General features: G+C 34.1%; 2 protein-coding genes across 8 annotated transcripts in view; one reads left to right on the top strand and one right to left on the bottom strand.

The window, feature by feature from the left end:
* The window catches only part of LOC145241414 (uncharacterized), a 607,975-nt gene that overhangs the window by 311,350 nt on the left and 279,536 nt on the right, over positions 1 to 17,089 (top strand). The gene's annotated exons all lie outside the window — the stretch shown is intronic.
* LOC145241415 (uncharacterized) overlaps positions 5,937 to 17,089 on the bottom strand; it is a 129,097-nt gene continuing 117,944 nt past the window's right edge. Inside the window, exons 2-3 of the mRNA XM_080104350.1 lie at positions 11,705 to 13,146; positions 5,937 to 6,836 (exon numbers count right to left, since the gene is read on the bottom strand). Of these exons, the coding sequence (XP_079960476.1) occupies positions 6,193 to 6,836; positions 11,705 to 13,146 (2,086 nt within the window). The 3' untranslated portion in view covers positions 5,937 to 6,192. The remainder of the gene's footprint in view (positions 6,837 to 11,704; positions 13,147 to 17,089) is intronic.

Below are 17,089 nucleotides of genomic sequence, written 5' to 3'. Positions count from 1 at the left end.
TCGATCTTTCAAGCTGCATCTCGCCACAGATCTTTCAATGGAGGTACTGACATACTTTGCTGTAATAAGACAGTGGAAAAGTCGTCTGCCAATAAAATTTGTCTTTTAGAATATTAATTTTGTTGTGGAATGTTAAATATGTCGAATAAATAGCATTTATTTTTATCCAAAGACTAGTTTCGTTTAAAAATAGATTGCCTCTGATGAGGCCGTATTGGTCAAAGCCTTGGTATTTCGGTGCACAACAAATATTTTTTTTTTATTTATACTAGTGGGACCTGTGAAAATTCCACAGAGGCATCTTTCATATGTAATATATTGCAGCTGGGCAATTTGTGGACGTTCAGCATGAATGAAAACCCCCGAGATATTATTGTACCTATTTACTATGCCTCCCCACGGGACAGAGTTAGACACCAGGGTCGTTTTTTAACGTGGAGAAAAGGTACAAAAATAAAAAATTGTCTCAGTCGTGAAGGACTGATCCTCCACAGAAAGAGAACAAGAAATGGAAGTGCAGCATCTGAAGAACAGATACTACACTTTGATCTTTATATTTAATTTATTTCGTTTAAAGAAAAAATTACAATTAAAAAAGTCCCAATATAAAATTAAAAAATTAAAAAAAGTAAATTCTCTAAAAGACAAAACAAATTTAGGCACAAGGCCCTATAAGATCTGGGGAGGGGAGTGTTGCAGGGTCTTTGTAAGTAAAGTAAAAATGGAGTCTTTGGCGACTTTACTCTTGACTGGCAACATTTACCACAATACCTCATTCACTCTGTGGACTCTAAACTAACTAATGAAAACCCCAGCGTTTTTGCAAAGATGATATATAAATACAATTTCTGTACATGTGTGTGTGCGCATTTTTTTTTTTTAATTCTTGACCAAAAGGCCTTATTGTAGCTCATTTGTTAAAACTCTAAAAGTATTTATAGCCTATTTCCATGATATGAACGCCCAATGCAAACAGAAACCTCACAATATCATTATACCATATTTAGACAGAACAGATACTATCCTTGGATCCTATCCAGAAGACCAAGAAGATATATTTTAGTTTTATGTATGACCTATAAGCAACATCATTTATTATATTTTATTTTTTTTATGTTGCATTTACGGTGATCGGGAGATCCTATTTATTAACAGAGAGGATAGAAGGTGATAAAATACTACGAACATTAAATAAGCATATCCGTTTACTAATTTAAATGTTCGTAATATTTTATCACCTTCTATCCTCCTTTTTAATAAGTAGAATTTCCCGATCGAATAATTTATAATCTGGAAACCGTGGTACACGTACGTACGTTAAAAGGTACTACAGTATTAATAACAGATCTTTTATTACACGAAAGCTGAGTAATCAACGTTTGTTTCCGTAAGGCTTTTTTCCTACAAATTTTAATCACACAAAATCACATTATTTTAATCACATATGTTAAAATATTCCTTGGTTTTGGGATTGAGCTGTGTTTTTTGTGTTTTTTTTTTTAAATAAAATTAATTTTAATTGTTCTAATTAACCAAAGTTAGCAATTAACTTATCAAGTAATCCGTCTCTAAATTCTTGTCTATTACTCTCTCCCTCTCTCACAGTATGTTGTTTGACTCGCGACCTCTTGTATTCAACAGGGTCTAGGATTCTTGCTTCTATCTTTATTAACAGCTACATGTGAGGAAACTATAAAACAGAAGATTGGAATAAGTCATTATAAACTAATGCGGAATATCACTACAAGCATTAATACTACTTAACCGATAGCAGGAGAAATAAAAACGAGAGAGAATGAGGAAGAAGTTGGGAGGCATAGCAAACCGAAATACCAATTTCGAATTTTGTTTAACTGGCTTTACAAACTCACTTTTTACTGATTCATACAAACTGATCCCAATGAGTGAACCAAAGGACCGCCATTTCTTCTTGTATGTATGTCTATATCTTTGAAATTGAGATGAATTTCCCAACCTGGAGGCCAAAGTCCCCCTTGTGTGTGTGTGTGTGTGTGTGTGTGTGTGTGTGTGTGTGTGAAGAGAGAGAGAGAGAGGGAGGGAGGGCAGTACAAAACAAACCTTTTCCTAAACAACTGCAATCAGTTTCAACTAAGTCAAAAGTAAGAAAAATACATTGAGTCCATATCTAGGAGGGAGAAACAGGAAGTCATTCTTCGGTGAATGAAAAATCATCTAATTCCCCCTACTCCCATCACTAATTGCTTCAAGTCTTAGTTTTAAAACTGAAAATATTAATTTTATCATGAAGAGAGAACTGTTATATGAATGAAAAAAAAAAAAAAAAATGCAGCAAGAAAGGTGGATTTCAATGAAAAGACTAAGTGACATGAGATTTAAAGTGAAAATCAGTCTTTTTTAAGGCGGGGGGGGGGGCAGATATTGATTGATAAGCTAGACTATCATTTTCATCAATTATCATTTCTTAATCATGTTCATTTATTTTCTGTCAATGTGTGCCAAAGAGAATGTTTCTTGGATGTTTAATCTTTTTAAAGGCAGACGTGGCCAGCAAGATATCCAAAGTTTTTTTTTGTTGTTTTTTTTCGACATCATCCTCCAGCTTAAATGAATGTATTGGAGAAGAAAAATTACAGCAATTTTACCCGAGATGACACACATTACCGTGGGTTTGCTTCCCTACTGATTACCACATGATCGTCTTCAAGTACACGGTCAACAAATTCTCATCATAAATCGCTCCATAAGTAATCAAATGCATTTCATACCGTTGATCAATGTTCTTCATCTTTCAGCTGGCAATCATTCAGTCTTTTTTGTATGGAAATCACTCCGGACAAGGCATGGAGCCACTAGATGTAAGGAGCTGAAAAAATATTATTTTATGGTCAAAATCTTGTCAACGGTAAGAGTTAGATGGAACAGATTCTTACCTAGAAAACAGCAATTCTTCCCTCTTTGTCAGAAACATCGCTCATGGTATGCGAGGACTAAAGGACAAAATATGGGAAGTGAGAGACACAGCTGCTGAAATTAAACCCAAGATCCACTTTCTACTCTCCTTATAAACCCTTATCCTCGAGTGGTTCTTGGCTTTGATAAGTAGTGACTCGACAGTATAAAAACGAATTATGAACTTTGGGTAACGCTATTGTATTGACAACAACAACTGTCATTTATCTGATATACATTTTCTTACAAGTTAAAAGAAAATTTCTTACGTATTTTTTAAAAATGTAATCATTCTTTGGATCCCTTAAAAAGGGAGGATGCTGGGGGAAGCAGAAAAGTCATCAGCTTTAAGCTCTTCTCACTTTCCTTTTTCTTTTTTTTTTCAATAGGGGTGGGTGCGGGAGAGGCTAAAGGATTTTGCCAACTGAGCTCCAATCTCCGGTTGGTCCTTATAAGACATTCACAGCAAGAACTTGTCTTTCTATACTACAACTGAAAAGAACTTTTTCTTCCCTCTGTGTGACTAGCATCAGATAGAATTTTTATAAACATTTTCAATCTGTGTATACATGGGACTGCTTTGTTTCAGACTACATACTTGTTGTCAAATCCAATGTAAACAAATATTTGTAATAAACCGCTTCTATAAGTAATGAAATTTTGGATTTTTATGAAATAACGACGGTCTTCGATTGGATATTTTTCAGAGACAGGGTTGAGAAATCGTTTTTATTATTTTGAAAAAACAAACGAAGTTTGAAAAAAATAAAACGATAGAAAACAAAACAAAACAAAATGAATGTACAATTGGAAACAGGAAGGATTCTATAAAAATATCAAATTTTGTTTATTTCATTTATTATTTTCAATCCTCTCATAATGTTTTTTCCTAATTCAACTGACACTTGATCCATCTCATTAACCTTTATCCTCGAATGGCTTTGGGAGGTAACTCCTTAAAAAAAAAACAAAAAAAAAACAGACACTTGTTATTTATTTATTCATTTTTATATCTATTTAAAATATGGAAATTGTTTATGCCCCAACCTACATGTTTCCGATAGAGCAATTCACATTCTATTGTCTGGTAAGTGTATTAATTTTCAGCTATCATGTACGATAGTTTCTTTTTTTTTTTGTTTTTATTTTTCTTTTTTTTTTTACATACTCATTATCTGTTATTTTTTTTTTCTTTTTAAATCTAAGCATTTATAATAATTAATTTATAAATAAAATAAAGGAACAGAATTAAAACAAAACAAAAATAGCAAGAGTATAATAACAATAAATTTAAACAAAGAATAATTATTGATGAATAACTAGTTTTATGAGTTTAGTGGATGATGACAATGTCATTTGGAAAATGGAGGTTATATATCTTTTCCATTTGCCGTTATAGGCATGTTATATAAAATGGCGCCCAAAAAATTGTTGTTCGACCACATTCTTCTCAAGCGCTTTCTATCGGTGCATCTGATTATCATCAGGAGCGATTGGTGTTGTTTTCTTTTAGACTTTGTTTATATATGAGAAAAATATGGCCGAACCACAACTTTTGGGCGCCATTTTATATAACATGCTTGCCGAAATTAAAAAGACCACTCAGCAAATGGAAAAGATATTCAGAAAGATCAGAATAAAGAATAACTCCGTTGTGTCCAATCAGACGTGCTTGAATAGTGACTTACTGCCTATATATATATATATGACTACTTCATTTAATCACATAAATTAATATACGAAAGTATAATTTTATGTGTAAACTTTAAGTATTTACCTCAACAGTGCTCAATACATAGGTAGAGCTAGGTAGTAAGTTATAAAAATATATCTGGCAATTAAGCTACACAGAATATTCCGTGTTTCATCCACGCTAGGATTCCTAGCATGGATGAAACGCGGAATATTCTGTGTAGCTTAATTACCATATATATTTTTATAACTTACTATATATATATATATATATATATATATATATATATATATATACATACACACACACACATATATACATACATACATACAAGTGATTTCTGTGAATATTGTTTTGGTCAGTTCAAAGTTTTTTCTTTTTTGCATTTGTATACAGTGCTCGATGCCTTTTTAGACAAATGTATATAGTACTTGAAAGGATTATGTTTCTTTTTAATGTGCCATAACGATGGTTTCATGCACTTTTGCGATCATCAAATGGCATAATGCACAAGTTTGGGGTAAATTCATATTTTGTGACTCTTTGATTTTCCTATTTAAAAACACCCGGATGTGAATATTAAAGAAGCATAAAGTGTGAATTTGACCCCAAATTTCTGCATTAGACCATCTGAAGATCATGAGAGCGAGTGAATCAGTGATTATGGCATATTAAAAACAATGGATTTAAGTAATATATATATATTAGTGATGGGACGATTTTAATATTTTTCTGATTCCGATACAGTTACCAATTCCGATTCTTTTTTTAAACTCTAAATATTTACCTATAAAGTTAGTTTTCAGATTACAGTAGAACCCCATGTAATACGCTTTTTATGTTTATTTTTGCAAATGTGAAAAGACACTTATGGGGAGTGATCTATAGATTTTACTCATCCTAGTAGTTTAAAACCAATAAATATTTATCAATGGATAATTAAGTGTAAACAAAAAAACAAAAGAATCGTTTTTTGTATCAGAAAATAAGCAGATTTTTTTCCAACACTAATATATATGTATATATGATAATGTATATGAAGAAATAACAAGTGCTCAGCTACATTAGTATGAGCATAATACGTTTCTAGATTTATAATATACAGTTAGATGCGGATAAACAATCTATATTGGTAGTTTCTGAGGCAACATGTGTCTGAATACCACCCCTCCATCTAGTAGTCCAGCTATCGATTATGTATCCAAACACCTATTGCCTCATAAACCGCCGGTATAGATGGCTAATCAGCACATAATTGTAGGATATATTTGTTAATTGGCCCCAAAATTCACCAAAAGATAAGTACTATATATGAAATGAGTGCTCAACTACATTAGTACGAGCATAATATATTTATAGATATATAATAGCCATACAATTATGGGTGGATTATCCATGTGTACCAGCGGTTTCTGGGGAAATAGATCTTTGAAACCATCCCTTCATCCAGTCCAGCAGTTGATGAATTGGTGTTATCCAAACACTTATTGTCTTAGGAACTGCCGGTGTAGATGGCTAATCAGCACACAAGTTTATAATATTACATATATATATATTTATAGCTGTGTTCATTGACCTAAGAATTGATCTGAAGACGTTGAGGCTGCGTTGCGTTTAATCTTCATTACAGTCGACTTCATTTGTATCCAATCGTTAAGTTCCTGGTTAAACCACACGATGCCAACTTTGTAACGTCCGTTTAGGTTGCCATAGTGACAATGTCGATACCACCAGCCAGCCGTGTAGTGGACTGCACAATGGGTGCTGCTCGCATCGTGATCAACGTCCAACGTGCTGAAGGGGGAATTATTCGAGTAATTTAACGAGTCCGTAGCATTGCCACTGAACGAAGAAACTTTTAGGGCGTATCCAGCTGGTTCGCTGAGGAGATGGAAACTGTCGTAGGTGGCCACCCAGAATTTACCGTAAATGTCTACCATCTCAATTTTGAGGGAATAATTATCTTTGCTGGTTAATAAGTGGATGAACTCATTGCCGAGCCAATATTCTGAATCCACTGATCCGAAGCCGTATTTGTAGTCGTCCCAGGAACGGTTGAAGTCCACAGAGCCGTTAAAACGCTTTTGTATAACTGTCCAAGCCCCATCAGTATCTGCATCACAGAACACTTGAACTGTACTGAAGCTGCCCCTGGGATAGATCACCATGACTCCAGATGGAAGAATACCGCCTTCATTCATGCTTGAACAATCTGAAAGTATAAAATAAAATAAATGCAAAACATTTATATAAAAGTTAAAGGGTTAAAGTAACGATTTAAATGTATATATGTGTGCACTTCTCTTTCATACTAATATATATATAAGTGAACGTATCTGTGTGTCCGCGTACATTTTCCTTCGCAATAACTCTTAATTTTCAGTCTACAAACTCGAACTTTGATATACAGGGTACTGAGATTTGGGAAAATCTAAGTGATCGGTTTTCGGCCAGAAATTTGGCTGTTAAGGGGTCAAAGTTCAACAATTTGACCTTTGAGAACTCTACCAAACTCTTCCGACAATTTTAGTCTAAACACTTGAAATTTTAGATATAGGTTCCTTGGACATGGATCTAACTTAATAACTTGATTTGAGCCTAAAACAATAAATTTTAAGGGGTCATAGTTTTAAAATATTTGACCGCTGCAGTCTCTACCAAATTACTCAAACAATTTCTGGTCTAAACATTTGAAATTTTACATAAAGGGTATTAAGAGATAGGACAAGCTTTTTAATCGGTTTGGGTCAAAAATATTTAGTTACCAATATATAAATGTATGTATGTTTGCATGTCTGCCCAACAATTTGACAGAGGCGACGTATTTTCTCAAGATCAGTATAGTTTTGTAAGTTCGACCTTTCAAACGACAAATATTGAAAAATTGGCTAAAACATATCTTCACCTTAAACTGGGCACTTTTCTACTTTGGGGGGGAAGGGTCTTTTTTTCGCCAATATTTTTGAGAGTTATCCTCTCCTTTAGATTGTCTAGCTTTAATTTTAAAAAACGTCACTTCCGGTTTGGCGGTGGTCGTAACAGCATAGACGTCAGGTTTCTTTTCCCAATTCTTTTCCTCCTTTGCGGTACGCGTTCGAGCCTGCCTTCCTACTACCACTTTTTTTCTTTTTTTGCTCAACATATGCATCCAAACACCCGGCCAACGCCAGGCTGAAATTCTAGTATATCTATAAAAGTGAACGTATCTGTATGTCTGTCTTTCTGTGTACATTTTCCTTCGCAATAACTGTCAATTTTCAGTCTCCAGACTCGAAATTTGATATACAGGGTACTGAGATTTAGGAAAATCTCAGTGATCGGTTTGCGGCCAGAAATTTGGCGTTTAAGAGGTCAAAGTTCAACGATTTGACCTTTGAGAACTCTACCAAACTCCTGACAATTTGGGGGTCTAAACACTTGAAATTTTAGACATAGGTTTCTTGGACATGGTTCTAACTTAATAACTTGATTTGAGCCCAAAACAATAAATGTTAAGGGGTCATAATAGGGGTCAAATTTAAAAAAATTGACTTTTTTTTTTTTTTGCTCAGCATACACTTCCAAACACCCAGGCAACGCTGAGCACCGATGCTAGTATATCTATAAAAGTGAACATGTCTGTGTGTATGTCTGTGTGTCTGTACATTTCCCTATGCAATAACTGTACATTTCAAGTGCCTGTGTGTCTGTCTGTGTACATTTCCCTACGTAATAACTCAGTCAATTTTCAGTCTACAGACTTGAAATTTGATGTACATGGTACTGAGATTTGGGAAAATCTTTATAATCCGTTTTCGGCCCGAAATTTGGCTGTTAAGGGGTCAAAGTTCAACGATTTGACCTTTGAGAACTCTACCAAACTCCTCCGCCAATTTTGAGTCTAAACACTTGAAATTTTAGATATAGGTTCGTTGGACATGGATCTAACAATAAATTGATTTGAGCCTCAAACAATAAATGTTAAGGGATCATAATAGGGGTCAAAGTTAAAAAAAAATTGACTGTTTTTTTTTTTTTTTTTTTTTTGGCTCAACATACACCTCCAAACACCCGGCCAACGCTGGGCTGAAATGCTAGTATATCTATAAAAGTGAAAGTGTGTGTACATTTCCCTACGCAATAATTGTCAATTTTCAGTCTACAGACTCGAAATTTGATATACAGGGTATTGAGATTTGGGAAAATTTTTGACCTCTTAACAGCCAAATTTCTGGCCGAAAAAGGATTCGACGATTTGACCTTTGAGAACTCTACTAAACTCCTTCGACAATTTTGGGTCCAAACACTTGAAATTTTAAATGCTAGTATATATATATATATATATATATATATATAAATAAATAAATAAATGGAACGTCTGGTTTATTCAAAATCGATAAACTGGAAATGTACAATCCCGTTTTCTGTGAAATTTTATAACAGTGAATCTTTATCATCAAACTGTGTTTTTAAATATTAAAAAGTAAATATTACCTTATCAAAAAAAAAAAAAAACTCTTATTCGTCGGGGAAAAGATGACAAAAAATAACGATTCTGACTATAACACACATTTAAAAAAAAAAAAATCATTAAAATAGTAACACAGAAATTAATATTAAATACGATTTTGACTTTAACACACTTTTGTTTTTAATCGTTAAAATAATAACACGGAAATTAATATTAAATAAAAATATTTTTCGTAATGCGGAACTATTTTTGCAATTTTATTTCTGGTAGAAATGAGCGGTCCACGAGTTGATGACTTCCGAATTACAATATTTCATTATCTGTTTAATCGATAAGTATAAAATAAACATTCCCTATTTTTTTAAATTTAAATTCATTGTGGCGGTCCTTACGATAAAATTATACCATTTTGAAATGACGAAAAATAACGATTCTGACTACACGTGCGTATAAAAAAAAAACAACTTTTTTTAACAATTGTTTTTTTTTTCGATACAACTTATTTTAAACTTCAAAGTACACTTTTTTCCCCAAAATGTTTTTATGAATGCTTTTCCTTTATTAAAACCGTGGTACACATTAGCGTTGTGCTTTAAACTAACAATTGTTGTTAGATTTAAGAAATAAAGCATAAGTAAAAAACTGTTGTTTTTTTTCGATGAAACTTATTTTTGGTTTGTTTCACTGTATCCAGATTCGAAAACGTAAAAAAACAAATATATAACAAATAAATGTTATCAAAGGCGAGATAAGTTACTTTTCTACCCAACTGGGTAATTTTTTAGTGTTTTCATTTAATGTAACATGTTTATTCAGTTCAACAAACATACAGTGTTTACCGATGTGTTGGAAAATTCAAAATGGTGCCAAACTCTCTGCTGAACACGGTATGTTTGGGAAAATGAGTTAAAAATAAAAAATATACAAAATACTGTTAGAAACTAGGACAATATATGTTACCGTGACATACACTGACATATATTCGGTGGGTTTTTAACAGTATGTGGTATAGTTTTTTTTTATTTTTAACTCATTTTCCCAAACTTACCGTGTTTAGCAGAGAGTTCGGTGCCATTTTGAATTTTCCAATACATCGGTAAACACTGCATGTTTTTTGAGCTGAATAAACATTTTACATTAAATAAAAACACAAAAAAATTATCCAGTTAGGTTGAAAATGAACTTTTCTTGTCTTTTTTACATTTATTTGTTATATATTTGTTTTTTGACAACTTTTTCGAATCTATGTGTACAGTAATACAAACCCCTTATTCTAACAAATTAGAAAGGATGCCCCCCCCCCTCGAGTCGTTTTTATATTAGAAAATATGAATGCTTTTCCTTTATTAAAACCGTGGTAGCGTTGTGCTTTAAACTAACAATTTATTTAAAAATAAATACATTTTTACTTTAGTTCCACCTCCACAATTTTTAACATGGGTGGGTAGGCGTTGTTTATTTTGCAAGCCGTTCTTAACATGGGGGTATTTATTCCAAAAGCCATTTTTTTTTTTACATGGGGAGGTGAGGGGTGTTTATTCGGAAAGCCATTCTTAACATGGGAATATTGAGGGTGTTTATTCCTAAAGCTGTTCTTAACATGGGGAGATTGTTAGTTTTCATTCCAAAAGCCGTTCTTAATATTGGGAGGTTGGGGTCTTTATTCATGTCCGCCAGTGAATTATAGTGCATAGCACAGGTCTTTATATCGAAAACTACTTTCCTCTGCAAACTGTAAATAAGATTTTCTTATTCAGCATCGTCGAAAACGTTTAAAAGTAGTAATTTTAAAACAAATTGTGTAGGTGGACCTCAAAAGGCAAGATAAGTTACTTTTCTACCTAACTGGATATTTTTTTTGTGTTTTTTTTTTGTTTGTATTACTGTACACATAGATTAGAAAAAGTTGCCAAAAAACAAATGTATAACAAATATTATCAAAGACAAAATAAGTTACTTTTCTACCTAACTGGATAAGCCAGTTAGGTAGAAAAGTAACTTATTTTGCCTTAGATAACATTTGTTATATATTTATTTTTCGACAACTTTTTCAGATCTGTGTTCAGTAGTACAAACCCGTTTGATTTAATGTAACATTTAGCCGACTTGAAAACCAGTGTTTATCAGTGTATTTGAAAAATACAAATGGTGGCGGACACTGTTGATTATGCGGTTTTGGAAAATGAGCTAAAACTAATAAACTATACTGTCAGAAATCCACCAAATATGTCAGCCTATGTCACGGTCACATATTCGGTGGGTTTCTTACACTGTTATGTATAGTTTTTTTTTTTTTTTTTTTTACTTATTTTCCCAAATTTAACATATTCAACAGAGTCCACGACCATTTGTTTTTTTCAAATACATTGATAAACACTGCTTTTCCGTGCTGATTAAACCTTTTACATTAAATAAAAACAAACAAATCATCCAGTTATGTAGAAATGGTAATCAGGAAAAAAAATAACCACTATATTATTAAATATTTAGGGATTTATAAAGAATCGGAATTGGAATCCCTTAATTGTATCGGAATCGGAAATTTAGTATGGAATCGATAATTGTATCAAAATGGGAGGAAAAAATACTGGAATTGTCACATCACTAACACGTATGTATGTAAAATATACCTTTTGGTAGATGTAGGCGAAGATTGTAGATGTCTTCCTCTACTTGGTCAAACATTGGTATGTATTGGTATAAACTGTCTGTCTTTGTCTTGAGAAAGTCCAGAAGCCCTGTATGGTTCTTCATCCAGTGATGCATTCGATAAAGTCTGTATTCAATCCTTTTAATTTGATCCTTATTCGAGGACAGGTCCGTTCTCAACTTCATTATTCTCTTCTCTGCATCTCTCAACATGATGTCTTGCTTGAGATCATTGTTGACCCTCTGGCACGCTGAGAGAGAGACGTTCAGAATGCGTGCCTCGAGGGACATGATTTTGTCATTTATGCCATGCATGTCTCTGTTCATGTGCTTCAGCTTGTCGTTCAGTTTGTTGTCATATTTATTTTGAATCTGATCCATCGTTCTCTGCAGATTGTTGGCTGAAGTGTTGACCAGCTGAATCATGTGCTTTTGGAGGGTGCTGTGCTGTTTCTGGAAAGCGTTGTTCTGCCGCATCACCAACTGGTGCTCCATATCTTGGAACCTGCGAGTATGATTAAAAACAAACTTTGCGATCTTCCCTGTGTTTTTCTCAGAGATTGACTGCTCAGACTCCGGATCGCTTTCTGGCACCTGGGCACCTTCAATTGCAGATAATCGTTCAGTCAAATTCGACGCGATCTCTTGCAGGTGCCGGATCTCTTCTGCTAAGTTGTTCTTTTGTACTTTATTCTGAAGGTTCCGGACATCTAAACTAAGGTTAAAAAACAGGTCATAAACTTTGGTCAGTCTTTGATTATGTTTCTTCATTTCTAGAAAGAGGGTCTCGTTCTTTGTCACCAGAGAGGGAGACGTGGAAACGCTTTCATCCAACTGTTCTTCCGGGACTGTTTTCGAAGCCGAATCTTCCATGGGATTAGCACCAGAATGTTCCTCTAGGTCCGTTATTATATTTCCGACTCTCTGGGGAAGTTTGTTTGCTTCAACATCGACCATAAGCCCTTCATCTAAAGCAAGGTCCATGTTCAATGTGTCCTCCTTCTTTTCTGGTACTGATTCTACTGTGAAGCCTTTGATTACTTTCTTCAGATTTTTAATCGCTTTAGAATTTTTGTGGTTCGTGTTGCTGAGTTTTTGTAGAGTTTTCTTCATATTGTTTGCATTCGTTATGATAACATCGGTTTTGCTAGCCAATTGTTGAGTAGAACTTTTCATCGCAGACATCGTCTGACTAATATTTCGCTGCGAAAGCACAAAATCATCCAGGCGAACTTTTAGCTCTGTTTCCATGTTTACCAAAGACTTTTGAGACATTTTCTGTTCTTGGACGATGTTTGCCAATTGGCTCGTTTGGTGGCCATGGTTAACTGTGAGCTGCTTCAACTGCATCATGTCGGAAGTCAAGACCGAGATTTGCTCCTGTTGGATCAACAACTGCGATTGAATCTGCGATAACTGTGACCTGTAACGGGAAAGAATAAAGAATTTTAAAATATATTCAAATTTTGGTTTTAGTGAAGATTGTCTGCTCTTTTTACTTCCGGTTTCTGCTCAGCATACAGGACGCTGGTGACAAGCAAGATATGATCCCTTTTCAGATCACGTTGAAGCTCTTCCCCATTACCTATGTTAAGAATGCTTTCTTGTTCACTTGACCATGTGTAATTATCCATTCAAATTAGCCAACAGAAACCGGAAGTCGAAAAGAGCAGATAATTTTAACTATAGCCGGAATTTATGCGGTGATATCTATTGTTAATTGCACGATCTTGGAAGACAATAGATAATAACTTACTTCAGACACGAATCATTTAAAAAACAAAAAAACAAAAAAAAAAAAACGTAAGTTATAAGAAGAGTAGAAAGTTGATTTCAGGTTTACTTTCGCCAGCCTCTGAACTCTCGCTTCGCTTATTTTGTTCTTTAGTCCTCACATCCCATGAGCGATGTTTCTGACAAAGAGGGAAGAATTGCCATTTTCTGGGTGAGAATCTATTCTATTTAACACTTATCGTTGGTAAGTTTTTGACTATAAATTGGTATTTGTTAGCTCCTTGCATCAAGTGGCTTTATGCCTTGTCCAGAGCGATTTCCATAATAAAAAGATATTAAGTCGAGCTTCAAAATGATACTGATCTCGTGAAAATCTGTTGCATCTATCGGAAGTTTTAGCGAGACATACATACATACATTTAAACAGACAGGTGAGATTTATATTATAGACTAGCCTGGGTGCCCGGCATTGCCTGGGTGTTTGTAGGTGTGTTGAGCAAAAAAGTTGTATTAGGCAGGCAGGCTCGAACCCGTAACGGGAAGGCAGAAAAGAAAGTGGAGGTGTGTGTAAGGCTGTTGGTAAGCACAAAAAAGAAAAATTGCGAGTGCAAAAAAAAAAAAAAAAAAAAAAAAAATAGGCATGCAGGCTCGAAACCGTACCGCAAATCGGAGGGGGGGGGACGTGATGCATTAGCTGTTGCGCCCATCGCCAAACCGGAAGTGACGTAGGTTTAAATTAAGGCTAAACAATTGAAAAGAGGAGATGACTTTCGAAAATATCGGCGAAAAAAAACGACCCCTCCCTGGAGAAAGTGCCCAGTTGTGGATAAAGGAATTAATGTTTTTGGTCAATTTTTCGATATTTGTCGTCCGAAGGGTCGAGCTTCAAAATGATACCGATGTTGTTAAAATACGTCGCCTCTGTCGAAAGTTTGTGTGAGACATACCTACATACATTTAAACAGACAGGTGAGATTTATATTATAGAAGATGGACTGCCATTTCTTGTAATAAATAATTTTACCAATAATTCTTCATAAGTTTTAGTTTTGGTTTCGATTATAACTGATGGCACTCAAGTTAGATACATATACATATTTTTTTTTTATGAGTTTTGGTTTCGGTTTCGATTCAAGCTGATGCACCCAAGTCATATGGATACATTTTTTTTAATTTTTAAAATTGACACTTTATAATATATAAAAATCGATAGAATATTAACTCTATAATAATATATACAAAATCTGCAAGAAGTAAAATATCATATTTAAGCGTACTTTACGATCGAGCTATGCCAGGTGTCCCTGCTAGCTTAGATAAATACTTTTGCAGTTTTAACAAAAACCCCACAATATCAGAGCGCCTCCATTTATGCTGAACATCTACAGAATGTCAACATCAATATATTACATATGAATGAGTCCTCTGTGGAATTTCCACAGGTCCTGCTAGTCATATAAGAATATTCAAAAATGAGTCTACAAATGGGGGTCACTTTCTTTCTTGTCCAGAGTTGCCAGGTTGGCTTTTATGTTATTTATTTTTTTTTTTTTTAAATAGCAAACTTCGCAAAGTTGGCTTTTTAAAAAAAAAAAAAAAAAAAAAAAACAGTTTGGCCTTTTTTCAAAGCATAAGGTATGGCCTAAGGAAGGCACAAGCAGAATATTATATACATGAAAAAAACAAAAAAAACATAACATTTCTCTCTAAACTTGCTCGCCTGTGAAACTGTTCCAGTGGTCTGCTTACCAGCTGACTACAATATTGTCATCTTCAAGTCAAATGTAAATAATTTCTTGTTGAACCATCCTCTTAAATAATCAAATTATACTAAATTTCCACCACTAACAATTACTACACGATTGTCCCAATGGCTTTCTTCATTGTCGTACAATTAGAGAATTTGTAATTACAGAATGTCTAAATCTTATAGACAAACGAATTTACAAATTTCTAGGGGAGGGGGGGACGATTAACTACTGAATATTTTCACCAAAACATCTGTTTTTCTTTAATGCACATGGTGAATATCTCACCTTTTACCTTATAAAAAAAAAAATTTACCTTATAAAAAAAAAATAAATAAAAAATAATTACTTTGTCTATGAGATTCAAACTTTAATTACTAATGCTCTGATTGTATCGCTATGAAGAAACAGCTGCTCTTTTGTAATTAGAACCAATTTGGCTTGATACGAGACCTTGATTTTATTGAAAATATATATAATGAAAAATATGTAAATAATATTTCGTGATGGAAAATATAAAAGGAAAAAACAACAACATACTTTATATATTAATGAACGTTTCATCTTTATTTCAAGACTTCTTCAAGATCATTGGTTTGAAGAAATAATGTACACGTACAATATTGGAAAATATTTAGTGTGGTCGGACTTCCGTTTCGAATAGTACTTTTTTTATTTCTGTTGGGCCTTTGTTTAAAATAGCATTTTCGTTGGTCTGTCATGCTTAAGTTTGAAATAGCATTTTTGTGACTAAAGTGTGAATTAAATGAGTATCTTATTTGAGATGATTAGTCAGTCTGCCAACAAGTTTAACGTAGCATTTCCATTTGTCATTTGAACAGACGTATCTTAAAGAATACTCACTGTTGGTTCCGTTAAGTGTTTTTAATCAACCGATTCTCAAGAGACGCTGCCTAATCTTTTTGCCAACTTTAATCTTTTCAGGAATTCTGCCATTTATTTGCTTTCAAAAATTACTATTTCCATTCGATAGTTCCAAAACCAAAACAGATGCCAAGTATTTTGTCATCTCTTCCTTTCTTAGTCTCCCTGATGATTTCCAAATAATTTTTTTTCTTTCTTTCTCGTTGATTTGTATGAAATTTTGCCTTAAAAAAAAAATCAATAACATCTTGTGTACAAAAATCTCAAATTCTCTCGAGTCTTCGCCAATTTTAAGACGTTGCAGATAAGGATTTAGAAACTCGAAAACATTTCGATTTGGAAAACTAATTTTAACATTGTATTCATTCGTGAGTAGCGGTAGTGTACCTATTTACAATGCCTCCCCACGAGACAGAGTTAGACACCAGGGTCGTTTTTTAACGCGGAGAAAAGGTACAAAAATAAAAATTGTCTCAGTCGTGTAGGATTTCTCCTCCACCGAAAGAGAACAAGAAATAGAAGTGCAGCATCTGAAGAACAGATACTACACTTTGATCTTGTCCCGAAGGCCAAGAAGAGTAGCGGTAGTGTAACAGCGTGGACGGCTATATGTAAACACAGAGTCGTGAGCGAAATGACGTCATAGTAAGGAAAAAAGAAGACTATGAAAAGGAGAAAGAACGTTTAAGAAGACGAATACGTTAGAGACGTGGATGACGATCATGTAAGAGACGTCATAGCTGCAACAAGAAGTCACGCGTGGTGGGAAAATGAGAAAATAAATGTTGTTGCACAAAAAGTGAGTTCAAGTTATTCTTTTTCTTGGCCTCTTTTGCAACGTAGACTGCTACATGTGGGTCCTGTGTGCAAACATGTGGACAACGTTACAGTAGGAGGAGGAGGAAGAGGGGAGTCACTAGTGTATACTCTCAATGTACACCAGGTGCACACAGTGCCAGTGTCTGCATCCCCGACCGCAAGAAACTACTCTTTGTAAAC

This window comes from Euprymna scolopes, chromosome 20 (genome assembly GCF_053919585.1).
Source record: "Euprymna scolopes isolate OS-2025 chromosome 20, ASM5391958v1, whole genome shotgun sequence".
Taxonomy (NCBI): Eukaryota; Metazoa; Mollusca; class Cephalopoda; order Sepiida; family Sepiolidae; genus Euprymna; species Euprymna scolopes.
This window is presented reverse-complemented; position numbering and strand designations above follow the sequence as displayed.